Genomic DNA, 24,043 nt, shown 5'->3' with positions numbered 1-24,043 from the left:
CTCTGGCGGGCCCACAAAGCGGAAGCGTTACGCAAGTGCCAGCGGGAAGTTATGTACTGAGGTCGATAAATACAAAGGCAAACTCTGCTACAGTCACTGCAGCCTCCGACCCTGCACAATATTATTACCAAGGAATGGGTCAGTCCGCAAAAAAAAAAAAAAAGCCGTGCTCACGTGGCGACGAGGGCCCAATGGCCTAGGCCCACGAGTTCCACGCAAGCGCATGCGCAGACGGAACCCAGGCATTTGCGTCGCTTCATCCAGGACGCACGGTACGCAGGGGTTATTCCTCCCTTGGCGTCAGAAACGAGGGAATTCATGGTTCCTAGCAAACGTTGTTTGCCGACGCCGCCACCGGAGCTTGTCCTGATTGGTTGCCGCGGTCTGGAGGCGGGCAGGGGACTTATTTGGGAAGGGAACCACTTCCCGACGCGCGAGGCAGGAAGTCATCCTGTGCCTCTGTGTGGGCTGAGCCGGGTGCTGGCTGCAGTGGCCGCCGAGACCTCCTGGCAGCGGGTAGGCAGGCGGGCTTTCGGGTCCCGCCGCACTTGCGACCCGCCACCATCGCAGCGCCACGGCCCGCTCCACCAGCCTCGAGCCCGGCGCGCCCGCCGGGAGTGCTCCTGCAAGCTCCCTGAAGTTGCTCCTCCGGGCAGCGACCCAGGCTTCGCCTGGGTCACCGGCCGGGGATCTGGCTCCGTGCTGCAAAACAACAACTAGTCTCCCCGCGTCCGCCCTCCTGGCGGTGAGCCTCCGAGACCCTGGTCCAGAGCGGTTGCCTTGGACCTGGGACTAGACTGATCCAAAAACGCCAGCCTCAGGCCACCACAGACCGGGCTCTGCGTCGTCTCTGATATGTCACCGACCATCTCCCACAAGGACAGCAGTAGGCAGCGGCGGCCAGGCATGTTCAGCCACGCTCTGGATATGAAGAGTGGCCCGCTGCCGCCGGGCGCCTGGGATGAGAGTCACTCGGACTTGGTGGGCGGGGAGGGGGACCGAGAAGCTCTTCTTGGAGATGCCGGCCCCGGTGACATCCCAAAAGCTCCGCGGAGCTACAGAGCCGAACTAAGTAGCATTTTGTTACTGCTCTTTCTTTACGTGCTTCAGGGCATTCCCTTGGGCCTGGCGGGGAGCATCCCACTCATTTTGCAGAGCAAAAATGTTAGCTATACAGACCAGGCTTTCTTCAGTTTTGTCTTCTGGCCTTTCAGCCTTAAGTTACTCTGGGCGCCCTTGGTTGACGCTGTCTACTTTAAGAACTTCGGTCGTCGCAAGTCCTGGCTTGTCCCTACTCAGTATATACTAGGAATCTTCATGATATATTTATCCACTCAAGTGGACCATATGCTCGGAAATACTGATGGCAGAACACCTGATGTGGTTGCTCTCACTGTGACATTCTTTTTGTTTGAATTCCTGGCCGCCACACAGGACATCGCTGTGGATGGTTGGGCGTTAACTATGTTATCCCGCGAAAATGTGGGCTATGCTTCCACGTGCAATTCTGTGGGCCAAACAGCAGGCTATTTTTTGGGCAATGTTTTGTTTTTGGCTCTTGAATCTGCTGATTTTTGTAACAAATATTTGCGGTTTCAGCCTCAACCCAGAGGAATCGTTACCCTTTCAGGTAGTATACTTAAACTATTACACTGTTAGTTTATTTTATGCTTGTGAATGCTTTTGACAAACTTTTGATGGGATCTTTCTTTTGCTTGCATTTGATTTTTTTAATGATGCACAAAGTATTTTACTTCTTTTCTCTTTGAAATTAACATACACAATATTGGCTTTCATTATGAGATTTTCATACACACACACACACACACACACACACACATATGTACTTTGCTCATGCTCTCTTCTGTAATACACCCTTGTTCTCCTCCCCCCTAGTCCTCTTCCTTCACATAGTTCACACACACTTTTTTTTTTCTTTTTAGATTCTTTGTAGGAGAGAAACCATGTGACATTTGTCCATATGGGTTTGGATTATTTCTGAATTCTGTTTACTGGATTTTTTTTTTTAAAGGTCTGCATAGCCAACCTCAAACTCAGTCCAGCTTCAGCCTCCTGAGTGCTGAGATTACAAGCATGTGCCACTATATCTGGCTTCTTTAAATTTACCAGGAATCTATGTGGTAGATGACTTAAGTATGTTTTCTGTTTTTGTTAAAATGTGCTTCTTTCAAGTATCACTAAAGGCCAGTCCATGACATTAGCACAGTCATATTGATCAGTAATCTTCAGTGAATGGAGGAAAACAACTGATAAGATAACAGAACCCCAAGTTAAAGATCCATGGGCATTTGCTTGATGCCCAAGTGTACATTTTAAAAATACTCACATTTTAAACAGGGTTCACATTTTTCTTTTGTGATTTGGCGGATTGAGATTTTTAGTCTCTTGCTTTCTCTTTCTCATCTTTTCCCATCTTTATTGTTTCACGAATAGTCCTTATCTGGCAATCTGTTGAATGGTACGGGTGGTTAATATAAGCTTTCTGACATTGGCTAAGTGACAGGATTCTGAGGGCCTCCTGCAAATAAAAGAATGCCTGCCAACTGGGAACAGTAGAGATGAACATTGGAGAAGCCCAGAATAGCCAGCCATTGACTGTGGTAGAGATAACAGTTGACATTATTCCTGGTTGGATCCTTACTTAGGCTGATGCTGGTTTTCTGAATAGCTCTTTGAATAACTGGAATGTGAACTTTGTTCTCCAGAAGATTCTAAAATAGCTTACTTTAAAATTTAACTTTTCTATCTGTAGTGGACTTTTGATTTTGTTTAAAGCATTTTTTTGGGGGGGGTTCGAGACAGGGTTTCTCTATGTAGCTTTGCGCCTTTCCTGGAACTCGCTTTGTAGACCAGGCTGGCCTCAAACTCACAGAGATCCGCCTGCCTCTGCCTTCCGAGTGCTGGGATTAAAGGCGTGTTAAAGAGTTTTTAATTTTAATGCTAACGTATGTCATATTACTAGTTTTGAGGTTTCTGTAACTTGGTAATAATGAAACCATATTCTCTGGATTCTGTTTCTGTTTGTGTGTCCCTGGTGCTGGGAAATGAACCCATTTCTCCTGCATAAAAGGCAAACTGTTTTCCACTGTGCTACGTCCCAACCTCACTAACCAGTGGGAGTTTTTCCTTATCCCTCTCAGTGCTAGGGTTCTACTGTTAACCTTTGTCTAGTCCTTAGTTTCTGAAAGGAGGCTAAACTGGTATCAAACCTCCATCCTTCTCAGGATCCACATACTTAAATTATGCACCACCATGCCCAGTTTTACTAGCTAGTGGTTTTGAGCAATTTAAAGAACATGGAATCATATAAAGGCAATACCATTGCCTAGGTAAATAAAGAGGAGATAAGCACACTGTCTAGAACTGTGTATTAGAATCTGTAACTTAAAAACAAACCAAACAGCCAAGGGCTTGAGAGATGACTCCGGTTAAGAGCTCTTGATGCTCTTGCAGGGGTCCTGAGTTTGGTTCTTAGCACCCATATGGTGACTTATAACCCTCTCTAACTCCAGTTTCAGGGGATGCAGTACTTTCTGGCCTTCATGGACACCAGGAACACAAAGTGCACTTACATACATACAGGAAAACACTAATACACATGGAAGAGAAAACAAACCTTTAATTTTTTTTTAAATTCTGTGATTAATTACAGGCACTGCAGAAGGAATATACCGAGAAAGAACAGTTTGGACATTTAGAAAGCAGTAATCTAGACAGCATATTGAGAGCAGGAATGATGGGATGAGATAAAATCTCCAGGAAACAAAACCTTGGTTCTACGGACTGGCTTTTTCATAGCTTCAGGACAGTCCTGATCTCAGAAGTAGGCCTTTTCTCTTCTTAAACCCTTTGTTTCCCCAGAACCTGAACAAAGAGAGACCCTTTAAGCAGCAAGGGATGAGAAATCCAGAAGGGCGAAAAGATGATGCATTTGTTTCTTCATATTTATGATGAGGAAACTGCTGTCAAAGGACTGGAGACACGTACTTAGAGCTTAGGTGTGGTGATATATTGTGCACCCCAATAAAGCTTGCCTGGGATCAGAGGACAAAGCCAGCCATGATATTAAACTTAGAGGTCAGGCAGTGGTAGCACACACCTTTAATCCTAGCATTCGGGAGGCAGAGAGCCATCCTGATCTCTGAGAGTTCAAGGCCACACTGGGAACAGCCAGGCGTGGTGGCACACGCCTTTAATTCCAACACTAGGAAGGAAGGAAGATGGCAGGGCACGAAAGGTATATAAAGCGTGAATAAAAAAGTTTCTTTCTTGAGGCTGAGGATTTAGTAGAGGTAAGAACATGGCTGGCTTGTTCTGTTTCTCTGATCTTTCAGCTTTCACCCCAGTGTCTGGCTCCGGGTTTTCTGTTAATAAGACCATTTAGCAATTTGGGTTACACTTAGGTGTTCGTGGCCTTTAATCTAATATTTTGCCTCTATTGCTAGGAAATTAGGAAAACCCTCAAGGAAAACCTTAAGATCTAAATATGTGCTGATGGGGCTGGTTTTGTTTTTTTGTTTTGTTTTGTTTTGTTTTGAGACAAATACAGCATTGTGACTCCACCTATCTGAAAAGATCACCCACTTTAAGAATGCCTGGTTCTTAGAAGTGATGGGTTCAAGTTTTTATTTTTTAACTGACCTAGGCTGAGTCACCGTGTGGGTGCAGGGAACCAAATGTGGGTCCTGTAGAAGAGCAGCCAGTGCTCTTTATTGATGAGCCACCTCTCCAGCCCCCACATGACTTTTAAATTTGCTTTAAAATAAGATAAGTATGTACATATAGGAATCAATCAGAGAGAAGGGGATACATTTCTCTGAAGAAAAACTAATGGATCTAAATCAAACTAGTAAAGTTCTAGTAAAGTGCTACGTATGAGGCATACATTTTTGAACAGGAAGAAAGCAGACTAACGTCTCCGTAGTGATAAATTAGTCTTGCAGTACTCATTATCATTTTGTGTAACTAGAAATGCTTTTTAGAATTTAAGCAAGCGTACTAGGCTCATTACTGAATAGATAAAATTTCTCTTTGTTTTTCTAACATTGGCTGTAATGCATCCTTTAGCACTCGTGTTAGGCTTAAGATATTGCAGTGGAAGACAGCTCAGCATGTGCGAAGTGCTTGCATCTCAAGCCGAAGACACGATTTTGATTCCTGGAACCCACAGTGGAAGGAGAGAACCAACTCCCAAAAGTTGCCCTCTGACCTTCACGTGTACTCTGTGACATGTGTGCCTGTGCACATGCATGTAGACAATCGTAAGAGCAATAATAAACAGAATATTACCTTTCATTCAGTTGTGTGGGGAGAAGTTAGGTGACCCTTGGGGAATGGTAAGGGTTTTTTGTACTGCTAGGGATTAGTATAATATTAAAGTGTTCTCTTATGTTAGAATATTAAGACAAACCAGATGGCTCAGTGTCTCGGGTGCCTGCTGCCAAGCCTGATGACCTGAGTTTCAATCCCTGTGACCCACACGGTAGAGAAAGAAAACTATCTCTCACAAGTAATCCTCTGACCACCACCACACACATACACATACATGCACATGAATAACTAAATATCACACCAAGAAAGTGGTGCGGATATAACCTATAACAGATTTCACTATTTGAATCTGATGTGCTGTTTTGGTTTTGGTTTTTGAAACAGAGTCTTAGGCAGTCCTGGCTGGCTTGGAAGTAGCTGTGTAGACCAGGCTGACTTCATATCCAGAAAAATCCACCTGCCTCTTCCTCTGCCTCCCTCGTATTGAGATTAAAGGTGTGTGCAACTGTGCCTGGTCACAATGTTTCTTACTAAGCTATTTGTCCCTAAGATTGATGTTGGAGACTATCTATACCATGAAGTACCAGCTACTATAAAAATACACCATGAACTCCACAATGATACTATATTAGGATATATAAGATGAATTCTTCTAAAAAATTTTAAGATTGATAATATTGTTTATTTATTTATGTGTGTATGTGTATATACACACTTATGTATATGTATCTGTGGAAGTCAGAGGACGGCTTCATGGACAGTTCTCTTTTACCTTATGTGAGTTCCAGAGATTGAACTCAAGTGGTAAAGCTTGAACCATCTTGCCAGGTCCCTAACTTTGAGCTTCAAATGAGCTATACTGCTTTTCTCCTGAGCGTATAATGGATATTAGTGTGCCAGCATTTATATTGTGTGTATGTGTATAAATTTTTTTTTTTTTTTGAGACAGGCTTTCTTTGCATAGCACTGGAACTTGCTCTTTAGTCCAGGCTGGCCTAGAACTCATAGATGCACCTGCCTCTGCTTCCCGAGTGCTGGGATGAAAGGCATATGCCACCACTGCCTGGCCAGCCTTTACATTTTTATTCATCAATGGTAAATTGCTACATGCTCTTAATATCTGCATTCATGGGTGCATTAGGCAAGTTCTTGTAGGCACTTAGAATATTTAGTCAAAACTCACGTTTGTGAAGGTTGGACATGAGCTTTGCCATCTTGGTTGTGCATTAATATGCATCATGCTGGAGAGCTGATGTGTACTGTCACAGAGATTGGTACACTGTACTCTGGAAGTGATGTTAATAACCAACAGGCATGGGCAGTGTATGTAATGGTTATGCTGAAGCAGGGATTAAGCCTTTATTTCTGAGCTCTTGGCTTTTCATTCTTCTGTACATGTGAGGTTCAGAGATTGAATTATGGTTCATGCTGTTATTTTCCCCCCAAAGCACAGGGAAATCAGAAATAGACTTACCTGTGCATATAACATCTTTCTGTGGGCATTGGCATAAAGAAATTTAAATTCTAGATGATAATTTTTTTTCATTAAAATCATTAAGATGTACTAAGCAAAATTATTTTTCCTTGAGAAATGAAGCTCCTAAACCTAAAATATAACTGAAGAATCTATACTTTTATTTAATTCTTTTTTTGTTCATTTGTTTTTGTAGGTTTTTTTTCCAAGACAAGTTTCTTCCCCCCCCCCCCCCAAAAAAAAACCTTTTAATTGGAATTTCTGTTGGCAGCCCTTACAAACCACCAATAAAAGCTTTCTTAATGAAAATACTGCTGTAAGTGAAACTCTCTAAACAAATCATCATTCATCTCATTTTAAGATTCATTTTTACTATTTTTAATTGTGTATGTGGGGGTGGGTGAGTATATACATGAGAGTACAAATATCCATAGAGGTCAGAGGCACACTGGAGCTGGAGTTACAGGCCACTAGGTGTGAGTACTGGGAACACTTTGAGACAGATGTGTTTGGGTCTGAATCGAGGGACAACTCCAAAGCCAGCTTCTTAGTGAGCTCAAACAGCATTTGGCAGTTTATCATATAATGTACATTACAGAGGGGCTTGTGTAAAAATGCTTTGTACATTTATATCATGTGGTATGTGCTCTATTATTGCTGTTCCTTCTGGCTGTTAGGAAGATTCTTCTAGGTCATTACTCTCTCCCCCCTACACATTTGTTAAATCTCTTTCCATGAAACAATACAGACAGGACACCATGTCTTCATTTATCATCTACAGATACTGAAGAGAGGTTCATCTCAAAGAGATTAACCCTGGTAAAAAGTTTAGAAATAAAAACTTTTAAATGTGAACTGGCAAAAAGAGCTCAGTGGGTACTTGCCATGCACACCTGACCATCCGTGTTCAGTCCCTAGAGCCCACAGTGGAAGTGGACTCCCCAGGGTCCTTTGATTTCTACATGAACTTGCATCTGCATTCTGACACACATATATTACACCCCCCCCCCCCCCCCACACACACACACACTCACACTCAGTGGGCAGGGGATCTAAAGCAAATAATCATGTGGTTGGTTTGGGATGGAGAGTTTAGTTTTTTGTTTTGTTTTTTTTGTTTTGTTTTTTTTTTTTATTTAAAAACAGGACTACATATAGTGGCTTCGAACTCACTGTCTAGTGAAGGATGGCCTTAACTGTTGATCCTTCTGGCTCTGCCTCTCAAGTGTTGGGATTACAGGAATGTTCCAGCACCCCTGGCTCTGTATCTCTGGCTGGCCTTGAATTAACTTTGTAGCCCCAGTTAGCCTCAGACACTCTTGTCAGCCTCCCGAGTGCTGGGAGTGCAGGTGTGCATCACCCTGCTTGGTTCAGTCACACATTCTTTGTCACCTAGACTGTCATAGTTTAGCACAGGAAAAGTTTGGGTCTATAAGTATAACTAATGAACCTTATGTGATGTGAAAATCATTTCCTTCCCCTACCTAAAACATTTTAATTACATCTGTAACCCATCCCCCAAGGTAAGTATCAGTCAATTTTGTGTCTATATGTTTAAAGAGTCAGGGCTTTTTTATTCATCTGCTATGTCTCAAGCAAAGTTTATAGCATAAAAGTTTAATTTTTTTTTTTTAGGTTAAGGAAAGTTGTATTTTATTTAGTTTCAATGAAGTTACATTTCAAAAATTAATTATAGACTAAAACATTCTTAATTTCAGATTTTCTTTTTTTCTGGGGAACTGTGTTTTTAATAACAACGACATTAGTAGCTCTTCTGAAAAAAGAAAACAAGGAAGTGTCAATAGTAAAAGAAGAAACACAAGGGATCACAGATACTTACAAGCTGCTGTTTGAAATCATAAAAATGCCAGCAGTTCTGGCATTTTGCCTTCTGATTCTAACTTCAAAGGTAAGAGATTTTTAAACAAATTTATCATTATGATGGAATACTTTCAATGTCTTCCCATAAGTCCCCGTCTAATACCATAGGATTTAACAATGAAAAGCAGTATTTCCTGCATACTAAATATATTTTTTAAGTGATGTTATCAAATATCACTTCTAAATAAGCTATACGTCTTGGGATATTGAAGTTATGTCCATATGTAGATACTGTTAACGATATTAATGGTTGGAATGAGATATACACCTTGAAGTAACAGAGCTTTCTACTATTGTAAGGAACATGCCCTTAATATTGGGGTAGTAAAATCATTCACTGAGAATGTGGCTTACAAAGATAAGGAAGTGTATGAATATTTAAAAATCCATTGAATTATTTTTTAAAATACTGAAAGGAAATTACCGTGAAACAATTGGGATTACTGGTAATTTACATTTTTCATTAAGATATCTTTGCTTAGCCAGGTGGTGGTGGCGTAAGCCTTTAATCCCAGCACTTAGGAGGCAGAGGCAGGGAGATCTCTGAGTTCAAGGGCAGCCTGGTCTACAGAGCAAGTTCCAGGACAGCCAAGGCTACACAAAGAAACTCTCTTCTTAAACCTCTCCCACACCCACTCACCCCAAAAGTCTCTGCTTAGCCAGATGTTGTGGCTAATGCCTTTAGTTTCAGTACAGCGGAAGTTGGGACAGGAACATGGATGTGACATCAAGGCCAATCTGGGTTATAGTGTAAGGCCCCGTCTCAAAAAACAAAACAAGTCTCAGTTCTGTAGCTCTAAAACTTTTGAAGATATTATGCTAGAAGCAGGGTAAGCAAGTATATTTTGCTATAATAGGCTGTAGCATATTCCCAAAGTCTAAACTTACAGTATTTTTTTAAATCCATGTACATGAACACACTACAGCGGTCTTATCAGAGGCATAGAGTAAATGCTGTAGCTTCATTTCTTTCATTTTAATAATGAGTTACTCCTCTTTAATGATGATGGAGAAGTAGTTAGAAGAAAGGTTCAGGGAAGATGACATTGTATTCAGTCACGTCATTTAGAAATGAACATTTTTTTGGCACATTCCTTTGTTTTCTATTGTTTTTGAGATAGGGTCTCACTCTACAGCCATTGCCTGCCTATAACTCAATATGTAGACCAGGCTGGCCTTGAACTCACAGAGATCTTCCTGCCTCTCTCTGCCTTTGGAGTGCTGGCTTATTCTTTTTTAAGCTCCTTTTCTCTGTTGTATGTGTGCATGTAACTATATATATACATACTTGATATATGTGTTTACACAACAGTTTAAAAGTAGAATTGAATCATATTATATATAATTTTGTAGTTCTTTTTGTCTTATTCCAGACATATTCCTGTATCATTCAGTATTTTTAATTATGTTTTTTTTTTAAAGATTTATTTATTTATTATGTATACAGAAGAGGGTGCCAGATCTCATTACAGATGGTTGTGAGCCACCATGTGGGTGCTGGGAATTGAACTCAGGACCTCTGGAAGAGCAGTTGGTGCTCTTAACCTCTGAGCCATCTCTCCAGCGCCTAATTATGTTTTAATAGCTACATTAATAGTCATAGTATGTAAATTTGCTATGGATTTTTTAATGAGACAATATCATGTGCCTAGGGGCGGCTAGCTTCAAACTTAGTATGTAGCTGATGTTGATGTTGAATAGTTTTTAAAAGATTTATTTATTTTTATTTTATGTATATAGGTGTTTGGCTTGAATGTATGTCTGTACCGCATGTATACAGTGCCTGTGGTGGCCAGAAGAGTGCATTGGATCCCCTGGAACTAGAGTTACAGATGACTGTGAGCTGCCTGCCACATGGGTGCTGGGAACTGAGCCCATGTCCTCTGGAAGAGCAGCCAGGGGCTCTTAGCAGCTTAGCCTTCTCCCAAGCTCGGTGTTGAATGTTTCAGCTCCCTGCCTCCATCTCCCACGTGTTGGGACTGTGGTGTGCATCACGTCTAACTTAGGTTTTATTTATAGCGAGTTTGTTCATCTCATTACCCTAAATCCCATTTTATGAATATGCCAGTATTTCTTTTTCAAGACTTGTGTAGGTGATTGTGGTTTATTGGGAATAGTGCTTCTGTAAATATTCATGTGGGTGATTTTTGTGTGTGTATGAACATCTGTTCTTATTACTGATAGGTAAATATTGATGAGTTAAATCACCAGGTTATAGGAATTACATAGTATATACGTCTAGGCAGTTTTTTTTAAAATAGTGGCTCTGTTAGGATAGTGAAGTAAGGCCAGAGAGACCTCTCTCTGCTTCCACCTGTAGCAGCCTGAGGAGTTTCTTTTCAGAGACCTGTCTATTCAGGTGAAGCTGGAAAAAAATTTTTTTTTTTGTCTGTTTCAGGGTAAGTCAATATAAAACAGAGTTGAAAAATTGGAGGTGCTTAGGGAAATGAGAGTACATGCTCATATGGGGGCATAGGCTTCTTAAGGGTCTCTCTAATAGCCATATATGATTTTGCTTCTGAATCTACATCTGAAAGGTTGTAAAGGAACAGAAATGAGATCATAGAGTGATACCTGAGGTGCAGTGGAGAGAAGCAAAGCTGATAAGGTAACAACCTAGTCACAAGGTTTGCAGTGGGGGTTGAGATGTTTTTACAATAAACAAAAGTCAGTAGTCTTGTGAGATTCCCAGGAAGTATCTGGGAAAGGAGTGGGGCTGTGCTGGAAGGTATTATAGATTAGTCGTTATCTATGCATGGTTCATTGTATCTTGACATTCTTATTTCAAAATCATTGCATAAAAGGAGTATTTGCTCTGTGTAGGGAGTCTTCACAGCAAGTGTTGTTAGTTGTGTTAATTGCATAGTAATTCTTTTTTCCTCTCTTAATTAATATTTTCTTTTGAGAGCTTTAAAAGTGAGTCTGAGTCTGCATTACTTCTACCCCAGCTCCTTCAAAGCCTCCCAAGTTCCCACTTCCAAATTCATGATTTCTTCATCATCATCATCTTCTGCTTTCTCCTTTTCTTCTTTCTTCCTTCTTCCTTTCAAAACAGGGTTTCACTGTGTTGTCTATCCCTGGCTGTCCTGGATCTCACTCTGTAGTAGACCAGGCTGGCCTCGAACTCACAGAGATCATCTTTCCTCTGCCTCCCAAGTGTCGGGATTAAAGGTGTGAGCCACTGCTGCCTGACTTCATGATACCTTCTTTATGATTGTAACAGGTATATACATATGCACACATGTTTATATAATCTACCGAGTCCATTTAGCTGTACTTCTGTGTACGTGTGTCCATGGCTGAGCACTTAGGATTGGACAACCTGTGTGGGAAGTTGTCCTGGGAGGAAACTACTTCTCCCTCTCAGCAGCCATTGACTACCTGTAGCTCTTCATCTAGGAGTGGGACCTTGTGGAATTTCCCTTGTCTATGCTGTCATGTTAGCTTGTGTTGTTTTTATGCTAGTCTTATTTAGGCAACTGTATTTTTTCCTGTTTTATTTGTATTTTATGTGCATTGGTGTTTTGCCATGGGTGTCGGGTCCTCTGGAACTGGAATTACAGTTGTGAGCTGCCATGTGAGTGCTGGGAATTGAACCTGGGTCCTCTGGAAGAGCAATCAGTGCTCTTAACCACTGAGCCATCTCTCCAGCCCCTAGGCAACTATATTTTTGATAGTTTCCCTGTCATACATCGAAGACTCTTTCACAGCAGATGCTCTGTTATTTTGAATCTTAGGTTCTTTCCACCTCCTCGCCCTCAGTTTGCCCTGAGCCTTACTTGTAAGTAAGATGTATCAGTTGGGGTTGTTCTCTGCATTTTGACTAGTTGTGGATCACTCTCTTAGTCTCTGTCTGTTGCAAAGAGAAACTTAGTTGATGAGGGGTGAGAACTACATTTATCTGTAGGTATAAGGAGCCATATTCAGAATATAGTTAGAAATCATATTGATTTAGGAAAATGGCAGTAATAGGTTTTCCTCTCAGGTTTTAGCTCCGTGGTCTCTCCATTCATAGATAGTTGACTAGGTTTACAGTCCCAGGTGTGTATTTCCTACTGTTGAGTGAGCCTTAATTCCAATTAGATAGCTGCTTATTACCTGCTAAATAAAAGTGCCGCTATTGTATGGGAGCCCACAACTGACTAAGTTTCCCAGTTTGAATCTGAAGTCAATTCTGAGTCAGTAGAGTTCAAGCTTGCTTGCTCCGGGGCTGTGAGAAAGTCCTGATTAGCCCATGGGAAGGAACACACTATCTATCTAGACACATGCTGCTGACGCCAGCCAGAGGTGCATTGAGATACAAGAGGAGACAGCCTGCTCCTTGACTCAAGGACAGGATAGATAGGGTTGAATGCCTGTGCTGTGCATTGTTCTACCTCTGTCCTTCCAGACTGTTTATAAACTGGCTGTGAAATAAGCTCGGGACTGTCCGGCATTGACCGGCAGACCTCTCGACTCTTTCCTGTCTTCTTCATTGTCTCTTCAATCTGCACGCCTCTACCCAGCTACCCAGCTGACTGTCGGCAGGCTCCGACGCTATTGCACCGCTGCAGATACCTTGCCAGTCCAGTTACTGCTGTGGTTCATAGGCTTTACAGCGGGGTAGGACAACAGTTGCCCCTCTCCCTTGGCAGTTTGCATAGCACTGTCTGATACTCTGAGAGCCAGCCCTCAGGGAGGCGTCTGGGTCAGTTCTTGTGCCGAGTGTTTTGGTTTTTTTCTTTTTCTTTTGTTTTGTTTTGTTTTTCTGGCAGGATCTCACTATGTAGTTCTGGCTGAGGTAGAACTCCCTGTGTAGATCAACTGGCCTCAAACTCACCTTCCTCTGCCTCCCCTGGATTAAAGGCTTATACCACTATGCCCAGCTGTGCTGGACTCTCAACAGACTCTGGGGTAAGGGGATTCTTTCCTTTTCCACGTCCTGTTAGTTTTCCCTTTCTGTCCCCGGTTTCAGCTTCCTACTTCCAATGGTGTGAGTTGATTGTTTCACATCCTTGAAAACATGCAATTTAATTTTTGCAATTCTATTGAGTATGTAGTGGCACTTTGTTATGTTTGTAATTTTTATGGCTATTTGATTATCCAAAGTTGTGTTTATCTTTAAATTGTAAAATGTGTGTGTGTGTGTGTGTGTGTGTGTGTGTGTGTGTGTGTGTGTGTGTGTGTAACACACACTGGGCATATTGTTTTGTTAGATATATGTATTACAAATATTCCTATCATAAACCTTTTAAGAAGAAATGTTTAGTTGCTTTACATACCTGTCATACAGAGTGAATATAATGCAAATGAAAATTATGCACTAATTACAGTTAACTTGATCTTTGACCTTTCTATTGTGTTTTTTTTTTCTTTTATGTGTATAGGTGTTTTGCCTGCATGTTTGTCTGTGCACCACATGTGTGCCTAGTGACTGGAGGTCAGGAAAGGGCATCAGATGCCTTGGGACTGGAGATAGTGGTGGTTATGAACCACATGTGGGTGCTGGGAATTGCACCCAGGTCCTCTGGAAGAGCAGCCAGTGCTCTTAACCACTGAGCCATCTCTCCAGCTCTGATCTTTAAATTTTTATCGACACAGGGTCTCATATATCCTACACTGGCCTCAAACTCAATTCATGTGATATAATTGTCTTCTTTCTGAAAATTTACTAGCAGTAAAATCTAAATAACTCTTTTTTGAGATTCTTTAATTGATAACATTTAACTCTGCTCTACTTTGATCTGTAGGTTTGCTATTCTATAGTATGATTTTATTGTTTTTCTTATTTTTTTGTATGTCTTGTAGCTAAGACTGGCATTGAACTCCTGACTTTCTGCCTCCACCTTTACCTCCCTAGTGCTGGGATTATAGGTGTGTCTCATCACTTCTGGCTTCCTTTTTGTTGGGGAGTGGCTTGTTGAGATAGGGTCTCACTATGTAGCCCTGGTTATCCTGGAACTTGCTATGCAGACCAGGTTGTTCTTGAACTCTCAGCCTTTACTTCCCAAGTGCTAGGATTAAAGACATGTACCACTATGCCCAGATGGCTTGTTCTTTCCTTAACATTTATTTTTATTTTTACTTACATATATTTGTGTATATATGTGCATGTGGGTACCATAGAGACCAGAAAGAGGATATCAGATCCACTAGAGCTGATGCTACAGGCAGTTATGAACTGCCCAATATGGATGCTGGGAGCTGAACTTGGGTCCTTTGGAAGAACAGTAAGCACTTTTAATAGCTGAGCCATCTCTCCACCCCAAGAGTTTGTGTGTGTGTGTGTGTGTGTGTGTGTGTGTGTGTGTGTGTGTGTGCGCGCGCGCAGAGTAACTGGTGCATATCACAAGCTCCCCTAAATAACTTAAGTGTATATTTCCTGAGAGCAAAACATCCTTAAGAAAAAATGGTAGCTCACAGTTGGGTGTGGGAGAACACTTGTAATCCCAGTACAGAGATCAGAAAGAGTTCAGGATCATCCTCAGCTTTATAGTTGAGGTCCTTGGCTTCATAGAACCATTTCAAAACACAAATCACATTCAGTATAGTCTAGTGAATAGTTAAAACCTTTTAAATTGAGATAGTAACCTACCTGTCTTAGTTAGAATTTATTGCTATGAAGATATACTGTGACCACAGCAACTCTTATAAAGGAAAGCGTTTAACTGGGGTTAACTTAAAAGGGTTAGAGGTTTAGTCCATTATCATCATGGCAGAAAGCCTGGTAGCATGCAGGCAGACGTGAGGCTGGAGAAGGAACTGAGAGTTCTGCATCTGGATCCACAGGCAGCAGGAAGAGATGGTGACACACTGGGCCTGGCTTGAGCATCTGGAACCTCAAAGCCCAACCCCAGTGATACACCTCCTCCAGCAAAGCCACACCTATTCCTACAAGGCCACACCTCCTAATAGTGCCACTTCTTATGAGCCTATTGGGGTTATTTGCATTCAAACCACCAATCTAACCATAGCTTATCTCTTAGTTTTCCCAGTTGTTCAGATAACAGTCTTTCTCAGTCCATGTTTCCTGGCCGTGATCCAATTCAGGATCTACTTCAGCATGCTGTAGGGTAAAGTTTGACTACAACTTCGAAATTATTATTACTTCTTTTTAGAGATTTTTAAAAATTTATTTATTTTTATTTTATGTGCATTGGTATTTTGCCATGGGTGTCTGGTCTTTTGGAACTGGAGTTACAGACAGTTGTGAGCTGCCGTGTGGGTGCTGGGAATTTTACCCAGGTCCTCTGGAAGAACAGTCAGTGTTCTTAACCGCTAAGGCATCTCTCCAGCCCCCAAAATTACTATTATTTTTAAGAATGCAGAACTGTTTTATTTATTTATTTATTCATTTATTTATTTATTTTGGTTTTTCGAGATAGGGTTTCTCTGTGTAGTTTTGGTGCTTATCCTGGATCTTGCTCTGTAGACCAGGCTGGCCTCAAACTCACAGAGCTCTGCCTGGCTGTGCCTCCCGAGTGCTGGGATTAAAGGCGTGCACCACCACCTCCTGGTTTAAGAATGTAGAACTGTTTAGAATGAGGCATGGTGGCTCTCATGTCTAATCTCAGTATTCAGGAGGTTGAGGCAGGATAGTTACTCTAAGTTCCATGGCTGTGAGGCCATTCTGAGTTACACAATGAGTTCCAAGTCAGTCTGTGCTACAAGAGAGACTCTGTTTCAAAAGAAAACAAAACAAAAAGACCAAATAACCCAAAACCTCACCAAAAAAAGAAAAAGAAAGACCAGATTTCTATGGAATGACCTTCTGTTTATGTTTCAATTTAGATAATGTTAGGTTCAGGTTATCCATAGGTTAGTAGGAACCTCACAGAAGTAATGTTTCTGTGTCTTCGGGGAATTACATGGGATCCTTATCATGCTCTTATCTCCTGTTGTTTTGTAACTTTTAATTGCTTTGTTGAGACTGTGAAGTTAGTTTTTCCTTTTGTAACTAAACTGACTCATAAGGAGATCCCTGAGACTATATAGCTGTCTTATTTCAAACTTACTGTTTATTGATGTCTTTAAGAATTAATCTAATTAAGTATATGTTTTCTTTTTCCACTACCCCCCCTTTTTCCCCCTAAAACAGAGTTTCTCTTTGTAACCCTGACTGTCCTGGAACTGACTCTGAAGAGCAGGCTAGCCTTGAACTCAGAGATCTACCTGCCTCTGCCTCCCAAGTGCTGGGACTAAAGGCCTGTGCCACCATGCCAGGCTCCTTTTCCATAATTTATTCAACCTTTCCAGTATACTGTTTTCTTAGAATTGATTTTGAAATGTAAGATGCACTTGGAAATTTTTATTTTAATTTATGAAAATTTGCCAAAAAATAATGTGGCAGTGTTTCTTCATTTGAATCAAATTTATATATAGTTAACCAGAAACTTTTCTTTTAAATTTATGATACACAAAGCAGTAAGTAGAATTTTAAACTTATAATAGATTGAGATGGTGTTTGTTTTTTGTTTTGGTTTGTTTGTTTTTTGAGAGGAGGCTCTTTCCATTGCCCTGGCTGTCCTGGAACTCTCTGTGTAGACTAGGCTGGCTCGAATTCCCGGAGAAATGCCTGCCTTTGCCTCATGAGTGCTAGGCTTAAAGGCGTGCCCCTTCAACCAACTGGTTTCTACTTTTTGAGACAGAGTCGCTGTGTAGCCCCGGCTGGCCTGAAACTCATCATACAGACCAGGATGGTTTAGAACTCACAGCAGTCTGCCTGGTGCTGCTGCCTCCTAAAGGCTGGGAGGAAAGGCCTGGGTTAAATTTTTTCAAAGTGGAAATTTAGTTGTAATTAAAACCATCTACTGTTCTACCAATATTGCATTTTCCATTGTTTTCACCACATAATAGTAGTAAACCATAGTGCAAAATAGACCTTCTCTAACTTGACAACTATGTACTTGTGACTGGGGGGTCAGTGATATGACTGAAGGTTTTATAGCCTGTGTGTTTCGACATAGACATCGATCGCATGTGTCAGAAGCTAAACCACTTCTGTTTGTATGTTGCAGATTGGCTTTTCAGCAGCAGATGCTGTGACAGGCCTGAAACTGGTCGAAGAGGGAGTGCCTAAAGAGCATCTGGCCTTACTGGCTGTTCCGATGGTCCCTCTGCAGATAATACTGCCACTGATCATCAGCAAGTACACTGCAGGGCCCCAGCCACTGAACATATTTTACAAAGCCATGCCCTACAGGTAATGACAGAGCCTGCCAAATAACAAAGGTTGTGTTCAGGATTGTGCACCTCGGGGGAGAGCGTATGGGTGGGACTGGGGGAGGCTTGATGCAGCCTTGATATCAGTGTCATTTAGGTGACTTTTCTCTTTTCAGATGCTAGCATGTCCTTTTGTTGTTGGGGACAGGCAGTATTTTTGTTTTGTTACTGTTATTTTGAAGCAGTGTCTCACTATGTAGCCCTGGCTGTTCTGGATCTTACAGTGTAGACCAGGCTGACCTCAAACTCAGAGATCCATTTGGCTCTTCCTCCTGAGTCTGAGATTAAAGACATGTGCCACCATGCCTGGCTCTAGCTAGTTTTAATACAGGTTATTCTTTAACGTAAAATGGGTGTCATCTTGGTGTTTCTTTTTTTTTGTAGATTATTGCTTGGATTAGAATATGCCCTGCTTGTTTGGTGGACTCCTAAAGTAGAGCATCAAGGAGGATTCCCCATCTATTACTATATTATAGTGCTGCTGAGTTATGCCTTACATCAGGTAAGCTGAGAGGGAAGTTGTGTGTGTGTGTGTGTGTGTGTGTGTGTGTGTGTGTGTGTGTGTGTGTGTGTTATAGGCACAGGATTATGGAAGTATGTGGACCCTTGGACACACATGTAAAGGCCAGAGCAGGATGTTAGGTGTCTTACTCTATCACTTTCTGTAATGTCTTGCAACAGGGTTTCTCACTAAACCAGAAACTTGCCATTTTGCCTAAGCTGGCTGGTGATCTGCCCGTTCTGCTCCACAAGCTGGAGTAAGTTACAGGCACTCACTCATTTACCGGTGAGCATGTGAACTCTAGTCTCCATAGTTGCAGAGGAAGTTTCTTATGTATTGCGTCATCTTCCGGTACCTGAGGAAAAATTTTCACAGCTACTTTAATGAAGTTGAAGGTTTTCACATGAATCTGACAATAAAGTAATTTGGTGGTGAATTGAAGTCTAATATCGTTTAACTTAGTGAGTGTTAGTCATGAAAAAGGAGTTTATCCATTCATTTTTTTTAATTGTTCATTTATCAAGAATTTATTATATTTCAGAATTTATTCCAATGCTAAGTTTGCTCTTACTAAGTGTACCTTGGTTTATTCTTAGATGTAGGGGAAGGTGTTTGGGTTTATTTTTGAGACAGGGTCTTCCCAGATAACCAGGCCTAGGTTTAAACTTACTATGTAGCTCACACTGGTCTGAAACTGGAACTCCCATTGATTTTCCTGGTCATCTCTGTCTTCCAAATGCTGGGATAACAGGTGTAATCATCTCTACCTGGCTCAGTTTTGGATGTGTTCTTTAGTTTCTGCTGTCTTTTCTTAAGCTGGAGAGGCAGATGTAAGTCGTCTTAGGCTTAGATTTTGGATTAACAAACTTAGGCTGAGGTTTTGGGCAGCTGTATGATAGACTGCCTCTGTGTGTGTTCTGTGTGCCAGCATCCCCAAAGGACGTGAGCTCTGCTCTGCTTTACCTCACTTGAGTTGCTCTTTCAGAGTGAGGGTTTGGTTCTGAATAGAAGTAACTCAAGGAGGTGGCAGAGGCCCAGCAGTAAGGTTTGATATTCAACTGTAGTTATCGCTGATATATATTAAAGAGTCACTGAATTTCTTAGTAAAACCTAGTCTAATCTTTTGAAAGTAAGATATATACTAACTTCTGGGTTTTTGACTGAAACCTTAACAGTCTCAACAGTTTTTCATTTTGTTTTGTTTTTTTTCTGTACAACTAAATAATTTAGGATCCAGGTGTGGTAATATGCTAAAATGCCAGCATTTTAGAGGTAGGGGCAGGAAGATCTGAAGATCAAGGGCAGTCTTGGCAACACAGTGAATTGAGGGCTAGCCTGGGCTACGTGATACTGTGTCTTACAAACAAACAATCAGTCAGTCAGTCAATAATGAATTCCATAGTGAATCATATCTAACCCACCATAAGCTTGTAAAGGCATTGGGGCCAGTGTGTCAAATACATACTTCTGTTTTGCACAAAGTTAGTGCCGAGCACATAATAGACATTAAAAGGAAGCATTTGGTTCGGTCAGTGGCTCTCTGTCCACCTAGGGAACGAAGTGTATGGACTAACTATGTCGTTATAGTCCCAAGGCTGTGTTTCTTGGAGAACTTCTCAAAGTGTAGTCAGAGAAGCTTAGGCAACCACACAGGCCTTAAGGGAGAAAGAGATTCAAGCCTCTTAGACATGAGGAATGATGTAAGATCTATGATGTGTGGCATCAATGTCACCATTTCTGATGTGTTAAGTGAGCTTGTGCTGTGTGACAGCAGCTGTCCTGAGTGCTGAATGTGACTGAGTCAGTCAAGCCAAAATTTTTGCCTTTTCTGGAATTTATGTGTTAAGGATATCAGGAAGCTTACCATGAAAGGCACCTCCTCAGTGTCATGGAATGAATTTAATGTCTTCAGTCTAATGTGGCTTTGCTCCACCACTGAGCTGCCCCTACCACCTCTGTATTTACTTTGGAATTCCATTGTTTATAAACACTCATGGAGCACTGCTCAGAGGAATACTGTCTTAGAAATAATTTCTATCTTTCTAATGAAGGATTAATTAATTTTTGCCCCTTTCTGGTTATGTTTGAGACACTGTTTGTCTGAACCGGCTTTACACTTGAAATCTTCCTAAGTACTAGGATTAAAGATGTATGTCTCTATTCCTGTCTCTCAGTTTTTATCTCCTAAGGTGTTTTTTTCTTTCTAGATTGTCTTATAAATTTCAAAATGGTATTCGTTGATATCATTTATCTCTATTTTTGGAGCATACTACATATCCATGGTTTTGGTTTTTTTTTTTTAAGATTTATTTATTTATTTTGTATATAGCATGTATGACTGCATGCCAGAAGAGGGCACCAGATCTCATTACAGATGGTGGTGAGCCACCATGTGGTTGCTGGGAATTGAACTCAGGACCTCTGGAAGAGCAATCAGTGCTCTTAACCTCTGAGCCATCTCTCCAGCCCACATATCCATGTTTTGTTGTCTACTTCTCTACTATAGATGTAGAAGTGTATGTACGCATCTGTGATGTATGTGGGTACAGTCCACACAGGAACTTTGTGTGGCTCAGTGCCACCTGACCTGTCTCTCTCCCTTCAGTCTCCTTTGACTGTTTATGGCGGAAGAGTGTTTATCTTTGGCCTAGGAGCATAGTGTGTGCACTTCTAGTATGTTTTATCTTAATTCTTCATTTCCTGTTTCTCCAGTATATAATATATTCAAGGGAATAGTAGCGTTTTAAAATTCATCTTTATACCATCATGTTCTTGTAGTATGTTTATTGAATTGAATTCAGTAAAAATTATGAAAAATTAATTTTGCGTTTTATGATTTCAACATTCCTAATTTAAGGCATGGTTTGTAAGTCTGACCATAGACATTAGAAAACTGGGCTCCATAGTTTATGCTTCCTGCTTGGTGCCCCATACTCAATCCCAAATACCCTTCACACAAAAAACAAAAGCAAAAAAACGAAAAAAAGAAGAAAACCTCCTTCCACCATTCCAATGTTCCCTTCTTCTCACAGGTCACGCTGTACAGCATGTATGTGTCGATAATGGCTTTCAATGCCAAGGTCAGTGACCCTCTTATTGGAGGAACATACATGACCCTTTTAAATACTGTGTCCAATCTCGGAGGAAACTGGCCTTCTACAGTAGCTCTTTGGCTCGTAGATCCTCTCACAGTGAAGGAGTGTGTAGGAGCATCAAACCAGAATTGTCGCACACCCGATGCTATTGAAGTAAGTGTGTTTTTGTTTCAGATAACAATGAACAAGTTTTGAGATGTGCTTACTGTGTCTAAAAATCATATATCCCCATAGCTTTTAGTATGAAAATGTACATATTTGAGCTCTATCATAAGTAAAAGTAATTACAAATCTGAATCAGTAAGACCAGCTCAGGGAAAGGTGCTTCTCAGCAAGAGAGCCATCTCTCCCATACTGAGGTTGCTGAACTGCCTTTTACAGTGCTGCGAAAGAGCACCACTGGCCCTTTATACACAGCAACTGTAGCTAAAGCCGAATGGTGAGTGTTTCGTTGGTAAATTACTTCAAAGTAATATTACTTGTGGGCCAGGCATGGTGAGGCAGAGGCAGGCAGGTCTCCATGAGCTCCAGACCAGCCTGGTCTACATAAGGAGTTCTAGACCAGTGGGGACTACATAAGGAGACCCTGTTTGTTTCAAACAAACCGAATTAATTTTGTCTACTTTTAGAATAAATTCATTGGAAATTTCTTCACATTTTTAAATGTGAAAATTCCATTTTGAAAATCAGTATTGTTTGCAGTAAGTGCTCAAAGTTGTTTTTAATCCTGTTAGTGGGGTTGAAGAAATAAACGTAATGAACATAGCCGGACACCTTGACATATGCTTATAATTCTGGCACTTGGGAGCCTGCAGCAGGAGAATTGTGAATTTGAGGCCAGTCTGTTTTCCACATAAACCTGATCTTGTCTAAAACCAAAGAAACAAAATAAACAGACATTAGTATAGCTTAACATTTGAAATAAGTGAAACACTGAATGAAGTCTTTTCTCAAAAATGTATTTGATTATTCTCCCTAGTTACAAAGTAGAAACATAAATTATTGAATACTTCCATAATGAAATCACAGAATATGGATCCAAGATATACCTCAGTTGGTGTAATGCTTGTCTAGTGCAAAGTTCTGCGTTTTACACATGAAAACAAACTTAGTGATATATGTCTATAATCCCAGCACTACAGAGTTGTAAGGAAGAGATTCAGAAGTTCAGGTTATCCTTAGGTGTACATAGCTTGAAACGAAGCTGTCTTAGACCTTGTCTCTATAAAGCAAACAAGAAAAAAAAAAGAAAAAGTTATAGCGTATTTGTTATACTGTTACACTTTTATTTTTATAGCTCTGCAAAAAACTTGGAGGCTCGTGTGTGACGGCTCTGGATGGTTATTATGTGGAATCCATTATCTGTGTTTTCATTGGATTTAGTTGGTGGTTCTTTCTTGGTCCAAAATTTAAAAAGTTACAGGATGAAGGACCATCTTCATGGAAGTGCAAAAGGAACAATTAATGCCAACATTACTGGACATTTTAGAAGGTAATTGTAGTTTAGTTTTACTGAGAAAGCTATGATAATCATTGTATAGGAGTATAAAATATTGTTTAATTTTAACTTAAAATGTCAAATAGTTGAAAAATAGAAATTTCTTTGTATGTTTGATCATATTTTTCCTTGCCTTATTAATGTATTTAATGTTTACTTAATGTTAAGGCCAGGAAACAACTCTTTCGGTTGTATTACTTGGTTTCTGTTAATTTACTGACCAAAGCATATTTTAAGCTGCAATGGAATAGTCGTGGTTGGTCACCATGCTGCCAAGTATTGTTGTTAGTACCTGTCATTGAGTTATATTTAACATTTTGGTACAATGTATCAAGTGGGACAAAGCTTAATAATCAGGTACTAACTAGTTTGACTTTATTGGAAGTTAATTCTCACTTTAAATTGTAAATTTGTAAAAATTTATGTGGAATCTGATGCAAAGAAAATGTAGACTATTAAAACATTGAGTTGTTTTTCTGACCATAACCACATTGTACAAATGAATCTGTTAAAAATAACTATTTTAAATGTAATTTTTGCTTTTGTAAGCATGAAAGATTTATAAAAAGATTATTCAAACTATTTTTTTATAAATGAAAGCTATGGTTTTTAATTTATTGATTTCCCTATCCCTCCCTTTTGCGAAGCTATTTTGATTTCTTGTTAACTCTTGCCTTAGTTTACGGTATGATTTTTGTCACAGTGCGTCATGGCACACAGACAACCAGTGAGGGGATCAAGTTTGTGGTGTGTGTGGTTGTGGCTGAGCTGTAAAAATAAAAACTTATGTAGTTTTTTTAATTACTGTGAGAAGAAAATGTAAACTTACAATTAAATAAAATTTCAATGAGTTAACACCACAAATCTTAAAGCTACTGTTTTAAAGAGAGAGATTTTGTGCTTTTGACAATCACCCTGTCGGAGATGATTTCTTAATTATTAACTAAGCACTTTATTACTTTATGCCAAATCAGGAATGGTATTTCTGTTTCTTTTTCTTTTTTTAAGATTTATTTATTTGTTAAATATACAGTGTTCTGCCTGCATGTATGCCTGCATGCCCAAAGAGGGCACCAGATTTCATTATAGATGGTTGTGAG

The 24,043-nt window shown here is 40.5% G+C and overlaps 1 protein-coding gene across 2 annotated transcripts; it reads left to right on the top strand.

The window, feature by feature from the left end:
* Positions 1-460: 460 nt before the first annotated feature.
* Positions 461-23,798, top strand: Slc33a1 (solute carrier family 33 member 1). 2 transcript variants are annotated; one of them, XM_052730917.1, is made up of 6 exons: positions 461-1,630; positions 8,485-8,675; positions 17,644-17,828; positions 18,233-18,350; positions 21,383-21,598; positions 22,743-23,798. In XM_052730917.1, the coding sequence occupies exons 1-6, from the start codon at positions 856-858 to the stop codon at positions 22,908-22,910; spliced, it is 1,653 nt and encodes a 550-aa protein (XP_052586877.1). In that variant the 5' UTR covers positions 461-855; the 3' UTR covers positions 22,911-23,798. The 2 variants fall into 2 exon arrangements, with proteins under 2 accessions (XP_052586877.1, XP_052586878.1); XM_052730918.1 differs by lacking the exon at positions 8,485-8,675 and having other exon boundaries at positions 1,490-1,630.
* The last annotated feature ends 245 nt before the right edge of the window (positions 23,799-24,043 follow it).

The sequence above is a fragment of the Peromyscus californicus genome, unplaced genomic scaffold, assembly GCF_007827085.1.
Source record: "Peromyscus californicus insignis strain IS unplaced genomic scaffold, ASM782708v3 Scaffold_9__1_contigs__length_137607984, whole genome shotgun sequence".
NCBI classification, from domain to species: Eukaryota; Metazoa; Chordata; class Mammalia; order Rodentia; family Cricetidae; genus Peromyscus; species Peromyscus californicus.
The sequence above is the reverse complement of the archived record's forward strand: the minus strand, read 5'-3'. Positions and strand labels throughout refer to the sequence as shown.

What these genes read in the sequence shown, in the direction of transcription:
- Slc33a1 (XM_052730917.1), top strand. Translation starts at nt 856, where the DNA reads ATGTCACCGACCATCTCCCACAAGGACAGCAGTAGGCAGCGGCGGCCA. An exon ending in AGGAATCGTTACCCTTTCAG is followed by an intron (nt 1,631 to 8,484) that starts GTAGTATACTTA and finishes TCTTAATTTCAG; the next exon opens with ATTTTCTTTTTTTCTGGGGA. An exon ending in TTCTGATTCTAACTTCAAAG is followed by an intron (nt 8,676 to 17,643) that starts GTAAGAGATTTT and finishes TGTATGTTGCAG; the next exon opens with ATTGGCTTTTCAGCAGCAGA.